Here is an 8,094-nt window from a genome sequence, read left to right as displayed (position 1 = left end):
TGAGGACAGGTGACCTTTCTGGGGACTGAGGACAGGTGACCTTTCTGGGGACTGAGGACAGGTGACCTTTCTGGGGACTGAGGACAGGTGACCTTTCTGGGGACTGAGGACAGGTGACCTTTCTGGGGACTGAGGACAGGTGACCTTTCTGGGGACTGAGGACAGGTGACCTTTCTGGGGACTGAGGACAGGTGACCTTTCTGGGGACTGAGGACAGGTGACCTTTCTGGGGACTGAGGACAGGTGACCTTTCTGGGGACTGAGGACAGGTGACCTTTCTGGGGACTGAGGACAGGTGACCTTTCTGGGGACTGAGGACAGGTGACCTTTCTGGGGACTGAGGGCGGGTGACCTTTCTGGGGACTGAGGGCGGGTGACCTTTCTGGGGACTGAGGGCGGGTGACCTTTCTGGGGACTGAGGGCGGGTGACCTTTCTGGGGACTGAGGGCGGGTGACCTTTCTGGGGACTGAGGGCGGGTGACCTTTCTGGGGACTGAGGGCGGGTGACCTTTCTGGGGACTGAGGACGGGTGACCTTTCTGGGGACTGAGGACGGGTGACCTTTCTGGGGACTGAGGACGGGTGACCTTTCTGGGGACTGAGGACGGGTGACCTTTCTGGGGACTGAGGACGGGTGACCTTTCTGGGGACTGAGGACGGGTGACCTTTCTGGGGACTGAGGACGGGTGACCTTTCTGGGGACTGAGGACGGGTGACCTTTCTGGGGACTGAGGACGGGTGACCTTTCTGGGGACTGAGGACGGGTGACCTTTCTGGGGACTGAGGACGGGTGACCTTTCTGGGGACTGAGGCCGGGTGACCTTTCTGGGGACTGAGGACGGGTGACCTTTCTGGGGACTGAGGACGGGTGACCTTTCTGGGGACTGAGGACGGGTGACCTTTCTGGGGACTGAGGACAGGTGACCTTTCTGGGGACTGAGGACAGGTGACCTTTCTGGGGACTGAGGGCAGGTGACCTTTCTGGGGACTGAGGACAGGTGACCTTTCTGGGGACTGAGGACAGGTGACCTTTCTGGGGACTGAGGGCAGGTGACCTTTCTGGGGACTGAGGGCAGGTGACCTTCCTGTAAACAGTCTACTGTAGACGGGTTGTCGCTGGATGACTGCTGCTGGTTGGCTCACTCGTGACAAGACAAGAGGTATACATTACTCACACAAATCACAATAGTCTGATGTATCAAATGAACAAATGGACGGTTTGTGTCTGTGAGGGAGGAGTTATGAGGAGAAAGCGCCAAGCCATTTCGGGTATATAGCACTACGAAAGGGTCAGGATAAGGATTTGGGATGGGACGGGACGGGGGGAAGGAATGGTGTCCAACCACTGGGACGGTCGGGGATTGAACGCCGATCTGCATGATCCGTGTGAGGGCAGTAGCCCTCCCTGTTACAATTCTTTTGACCATGTAGTGGCGCAGTCGACTAAGGCGTATCTGTGATCATCCCGGACATAGGCTCGAACCCTCATCACGGCTCTTGTGGATTTGTTCATTAACGGTATACATGTTCTATTGTGGATTATTAACCAAAACGTTTATGATACAAAACTCTCTCCCCTCCTGTCCACCCTCCCACCAGTTATCTTTACTCTTCCCCTCTCCCACGCTCTCCCTCTCCCACGCTCTCCCTCTCCCCCACGCTCTCCCTCTCCCCCACGCTCTCCCTCTCCCCCACGCTCTCCCTCTCCCCCACGCTCTCCCTCTCCCCCACGCTCTCCCTCTCCCCCACGCTCTCCCTCTCCCCCACGCTCTCCCTCTCCCCCACGCTCTCCCTCTCCCCCACGCTCTCCCTCTCCCCCACGCTCTCCCTCTCCCCCACGCTCTCCCTCTCCCCCACGCTCTCCCTCTCCCCCACGCTCTCCCTCTCCCCCACGCTCTCCCTCTCCCCCACGCTCTCCCTCTCCCCCACGCTCTCCCTCTCCCCCACGCTCTCCCTCTCCCCCACGCTCTCCCTCTCCCCCACGCTCTCCCTCTCCCCCACGCTCTCCCTCTCCCCCACGCTCTCCCTCTCCCCCACGCTCTCCCTCTCCCCCACGCTCTCCCTCTCCCCACGCTCTCCCTCTCCCCCACGCTCTCCCTCTCCCCCACGCTCTCCCTCTCCCCCACGCTCTCCCTCTCCCCCACGCTCTCCCTCTCCCCCACGCTCTCCCTCTCCCCCACGCTCTCCCTCTCCCCCACGCTCTCCCTCTCCCCCACGCTCTCCCTCTCCCCCACGCTCTCCCTCTCCCCCACGCTCTCCCTCTCCCCCACGCTCTCCCTCTCCCCCACGCTCTCCCTCTCCCCCACGCTCTCCCTCTCCCCCACGCTCTCCCTCTCCCCCACGCTCTCCCTCTCCCCCACGCTCTCCCTCTCCCCCACGCTCTCCCTCTTCCCCACGCTCTCCCTCTCCCCCACGCTCTCCCTCTCCCCCACGCTCTCCCTCTCCCCCACGCTCTCCCTCTCCCCCACGCTCTCCCTCTCCCCCACGCTCTCCCTCTCCCCCACGCTCTCCCTCTCTCCCACGCTCTCCCTCTCCCCCACGCTCTCCCTCTCCCCCACGCTCTCCCTCTCCCCCACGCTCTCCCTCTCCCCCACGCTCTCCCTCTCCCCCACGCTCTCCCTCTCCCCCACGCTCTCCCAGACAAAGCACAATTTACCAGCGGGAAAAAAAATTAAAGAGCAGCCGGCCAGAGTGTAATGAGTCAGAGGTGAAGGAACATGTTATCATTCCCCCACTATGGTCCCCTAATGTTAGGGTGACCCTGCTACTGTTCCCCCACTATGGCCCCCTAATGTTAGGGTGACCCTGCTACTGTTCCCCCACTATGGCCCCCTAATGTTAGGGTGACCCTGCTACTGTTCCCCCACTATGGACCCCTAATGTTAGGGTGACCCTGCTACTGTTCCCCCACTATGGCCCCCTAATGTTAGGGTGACCCTGCTACTGTTCCCCCACTATGGTCCCCTAATGTTAGGGTGACCCTGCTACTGTTCCCCCACTATGGCCCCCTAATGTTAGGGTGACCCTGCTACTGTTCCTCCACTATGGCCCCTAATGTTAGGGTGACCCTGCTACTGTTCCTCCACTATGATCCCCTATTGTTAGGGTGACCCTGCTACTGTTCCTCCACTATGATCCCCTATTGTTAGGGTGACCCTGCTACTGTTCCTCCACTATGATCCCCTATTGTTAGGGTGACCCTGCTACTGTTCCTCCACTATGGTCCCCTAATGTTAGGGTGACCCTGCTACTGTTCCTCCACTATGGCCCCCTAATGTTAGGGTGACCCTGCTACTGTTCCCCCACTATGGTCCCCTAATGTTAGGGTGACCCTGCTACTGTTCCCCCACTATGGTCCCCTAATGTTAGGGTGACCCTGCTACTGTTCCCCCACTATGGTCCCCTAATGTTAGGGTGACCCTGCTACTGTTCCTCCACTATGGTCCCCTAATGTTAGGGTGACCCTGCTACTGTTCCTCCACTATGGCCCCCTAATGTTAGGGTGACCCTGCTGCTGTTCCTCCACTATGGTCCCCTAATGTTAGCACTAGTGGTAATGGGAGGGTCATGACTAGTGGTGATGGGAGGGTCAGGACTAGTGGTGATGGGAGGGTCAGGACTAGTGGTGATGGGAGGGTCAGGACTAGTGGTGATGGGAGGGTCAGGACTAGTGGTGATGGGAGGGTCAGGACTAGTGGTGATGGGAGGGTCAGGACTAGTGGTGATGGGAGGGTCAGGACTAGTCGTGATGGGAGGGTCAGGACTAGTGGTGATGGGAGGGTCAGGACTAGTGGTGATGGGAGGGTCAGGACTAGTGGTGATGGGAGGGTCAGGACTAGTGGTGATGGGAGGGTCAGGACTAGTGGTGATGGGAGGGTCAGGACTAGTGGTGATGGGAGGGTCAGGACTAGTGGTGATGGGAGGGTCAGGACTAGTGGTGATGGGAGGGTCAGGACTAGTGGTGATGGGAGGGTCAGGACTAGTGGTGATGGGAGGGTCAGGACTAGTGGTGATGGGAGGGTCAGGACTAGTGGTGATGGGAGGGTCAGGACTAGTGGTGATGGGAGGGTCAGGACTAGTGGTGATGGGAGGGTCAGGACTAGTGGTGATGGGAGGGTCAGGACTAGTGGTGATGGGAGGGTCAGGACTAGTGGTGATGGGAGGGTCATGACTAGTGGTGATGGGAGGGTCAGGACTTGTGGTGATGGGAGGGTCAGGACTAGTGGTGATGGGACGGTCAGGACTAGTGGTGATGGGAGGGTCAGGACTAGTGTTGATGGGAGGGTCGTGGGTCAGGACTAGTGGTGATGGGAGGGTCGTGGGTCCATGCTAGATACACAAGAACAGATTCATCCTGATGAAATTAATTACTAATCATGATTCACAATAATTAATGTTAAAAACTATAATTAACCCAGGTAGCGAGCCCCGACAACCCAATCAACCGAATTATACAAGTAAAAAAATATGTTATTTGTTGCACAGTTCAAAGAAAATTAATAAGTTTCGTATTTTTTTGCAAGATTAATTTGCGTTGTTGAAGTTTTGTAGGAATTGATCCAGAGTTTGTTTGTCTATTGTGGTGATGACGGCTTGTGCTGTGGTGTGTTGATCTTCCTCACACACTCTCCGTGGTGTGTTGATCTTCCTCACACACTCTCCGTGGTGTGTTGATCTTCCTCACACACTCTCCGTGGTGTGTTGATCTTCCTCACACACTCTCCGTGGTGTGTTGATCTTCCTCACACACTCTCCGTGGTGTGTTGATCTTCCTCACACACTCACCGTGGTGTGTTGATCTTCCTCACACACTCACCGTGGTGTGTTGATCTTCCTCACACACTCACCGTGGTGTGTTGATCTTCCTCACACACTCACCGTGGTGTGTTGATCTTCCTCACACACTCTCCGTGGTGTGTTGATCTTCCTCACACACTCACCGTGGTGTGTTGATCTTCCTCACACACTCACCGTGGTGTGTTGATCTTCCTCACGCACTCACCGTGGTGTGTTGATCTTCCTCACGCACTCACCGTGGGTGTTGATCTTCCTCACACACTCACCGTGGTGTGTTGATCTTCCTCACACACTCACCGTGGGTGATGATCTTCCTCACACACTCACCGTGGTGTGTTGATCTTCCTCACACACTCACCGTGGTGTGTTGATCTTCCTCACACACTCTCCGTGGTGTGTTGATCTTCCTCACACACTCTCCGTGGTGTGTTGATCTTCCTCACACACTCTCCGTGGTGTGTTGACCTTCCTCACACACTCACCGTGGTGTGTTGATCTTCCTCACACACTCACCGTGGTGTGTTGATCTTCCTCACACACTCACCGTGGTGTGTTGATCTTCCTCACACACTCACCGTGCGTGTTGATCTTCCTCACACACTCACCGTGGGTGTTGATCTTCCTCACACACTCACCGTGCGTGTTGATCTTCCTCACACACTCACCGTGGGTGTTGATCTTCCTCACACACTCACCGTGCGTGTTGATCTTCCTCACACACTCACCGTGGGTGTTGATCTTCCTCACACACTCTCCGTGGTGTGTTGATCTTCCTCACACACTCTCCGTGGTTGTTGATCTTCCTCACACACTCTCCGTGGTGTGTTGATCTTCCTCACACACTCTCCGTGGGTGTTGATCTTCCTCACACACTCTCCGTGGGTGTTGATCTTCCTCACACACTCACCGTGGGTGTTCAGAGTACCACCATTGTCCTGCTGCAGGAGTACCACCATTGTGTGAATCATGGGTCACCACCACCTACAGCGTCACCCCTGGTGTGAATCATGGGTCACCACCTACAGCGTCACCCCTGGTGTGAATCATGGGTCACCACCTACAGCGTCACCCCTGGTGTGAATCATGGGTCACCACCTACAGCGTCACCCCTGGTGTGAATCATGGGTCACCACCTACAGCGTCACCCCTGGTGTGAATCATGGGTCACCACCACCTACAGCGTCGCCCCTGGTGTGAATCATGGGTCACCACCTACAGCGTCGCCCCTGGTGTGAATCATGGGTCACCACCCACAGCGTCGCCCCTGGTGTGAATCATGGGTCACCACCCACAGCGTCGCCCCTGGTGTGAATCATGGGTCACCACCCACAGCGTCGTCCCTGGTGTGAATCATGGGTCACCACCTACAGCGTCGCCCCTGGTGTGAATCATGGGTCACACCACCTACAGCGTCGCCCCCTGGTGTGAATCATGGGTCACCACCACCTACAGCGTCGCCCCCTGGTGTGAATCATGGGTCACCACCACCTACAGCGTCGCCCCCTGGTGTGAATCATGGGTCACCACCACCTACAGCGTCACCCCTGGTGTGAATCATGGGTCACCACCTACAGCGTCACCCCTGGTGTGAATCATGGGTCACCACCTACAGCGTCACCCCTGGTGTGAATCATGGGTCACCACCACCTACAGCGTCGCCCCTGGTGTGAATCATGGGTCACCACCTACAGCGTCGCCCCTGGTGTGAATCATGGGTCACCACCCACAGCGTCGCCCCTGGTGTGAATCATGGGTCACCACCCACAGCGTCGCCCCTGGTGTGAATCATGGGTCACCACCCACAGCGTCGCCCCTGGTGTGAATCATGGGTCACCACCTACAGCGTCGCCCCTGGTGTGAATCATGGGTCACACCACCTACAGCGTCGCCCCCTGGTGTGAATCATGGGTCACCACCACCTACAGCGTCGCCCCCTGGTGTGAATCATGGGTCACCACCACCTACAGCGTCGCCCCCTGGTGTGAATCATGGGTCACCACCACCTACAGCGTCGCTCCTGGTGTGAATCATGGGTCACCACCCACAGCGTCGCCCCTGGTGTGAATCATGGGTCACCACCAACAGCGTCGCCCCTGGTGTGAATCATGGGTCACCACCCACAGCGTCGCCCCTGGTGTGAATCATGGGTCACCACCCACAGCGTCGCCTCCTGGTGTGAATCATGGGTCACCACCCACAGCGTCGCCCCTGGTGTGAATCATGGGTCACCACCCACAGCGTCGCCCCTGGTGTGAATCATGGGTCACCACCCACAGCGTCGCCTCCTGGTGTGAATCATGGGTCACCACCCACAGCGTCGCCCCCTGGTGTGAATCATGGGTCACCACCACCTACAGCGTCGCCCCCTGGTGTGAATCATGGGTCACCACCACCTACAGCGTCGCCCCCTGGTGTGAATCATGGGTCACCACCACCTACAGTGTCGCCCCCTGGTGTGAATCATGGGTCACCACCTACAGTGTCGCCCCCTGGTGTGAATCATGGGTCATCACCTACAGCGTCGCTCATGGTGTGAATCATGGGTCACCACCCACAGCGTCGCCCCCGGTGTGAATCATGGGTCACCACCCACAGCGTCGCCCCTGGTGTGAATCATGGGTCACCACCCACAGCGTCGCCCCTGGTGTGAATCATGGGTCACCACCTACAGCGTCGCCCCTGGTGTGAATCATGGGTCACCACCACCTACAGCGTCGCTCCTGGTGTGAATCATGGGTCACCACCACCTACAGCGTCGCTCCTGGTGTGAATCATGGGTCACCACCCACAGCGTCGCCCCTGGTGTGAATCATGGGTCACCACCCACAGCGTCGCCCCTGGTGTGAATCATGGGTCACCACCCACAGCGTCGCCCCCTGGTGTGAATCATGGGTCACCACCCACAGCGTCGCCCCTGGTGTGAATCACGGGTCACCACCCACAGCGTCGCCCCTGGTGTGAATCACGGGTCACCACCCACAGCGTCGCCCCTGGTGTGAATCATGGGTCACCACCCACAGCGTCGCCCCTGGTGTGAATCATGGGTCACCACCCACAGCGTCGCCCCTGGTGTGAATCATGGGTCACCACCCACAGCGTCGCCCCTGGTGTGAATCATGGGTCACCACCCACAGCGTCGCCCCTGGTGTGAATCATGGGTCACCACCCACAGCGTCACCCCTGGTGTGAATCATGGGTCACCACCCACAGCGTCGCCCCTGGTGTGAATCATGGGTCACCACCCACAGCGTCGCCCCTGGTGTGAATCATGGGTCACCACCCACAGCGTCGCCCCTGG

The 8,094-nt window shown here is 58.2% G+C and overlaps 2 protein-coding genes across 2 annotated transcripts; one reads left to right on the top strand and one right to left on the bottom strand.

Annotated features, from left to right (window-relative positions):
* Window positions 1-3,524: 3,524 nt before the first annotated feature.
* LOC138356954 (uncharacterized) lies at window positions 3,525-6,188 on the bottom strand. The gene is made up of 2 exons (XM_069313488.1): window positions 6,165-6,188; window positions 3,525-4,328 (listed from the first exon to the last, which is right to left on the bottom strand). The coding sequence occupies exons 1-2, from the start codon at window positions 6,186-6,188 to the stop codon at window positions 3,525-3,527; spliced, it is 828 nt and encodes a 275-aa protein (XP_069169589.1).
* Window positions 6,189-6,978: 790 nt separating this feature from the next.
* LOC138356953 (uncharacterized) lies at window positions 6,979-7,332 on the top strand. Its single transcript, XM_069313487.1, has one exon. It carries the CDS (start codon window positions 6,979-6,981, stop codon window positions 7,330-7,332), a length of 354 nt encoding a protein of 117 aa, XP_069169588.1.
* The last annotated feature ends 762 nt before the right edge of the window (window positions 7,333-8,094 follow it).

Source organism: Procambarus clarkii, chromosome 75, assembly GCF_040958095.1.
Source record: "Procambarus clarkii isolate CNS0578487 chromosome 75, FALCON_Pclarkii_2.0, whole genome shotgun sequence".
Lineage (NCBI taxonomy): Eukaryota > Metazoa > Arthropoda > Malacostraca > Decapoda > Cambaridae > Procambarus > Procambarus clarkii.
Note: the sequence above shows the minus strand (reverse complement) of the source record. Positions and strands in the feature narration are given on the sequence as shown.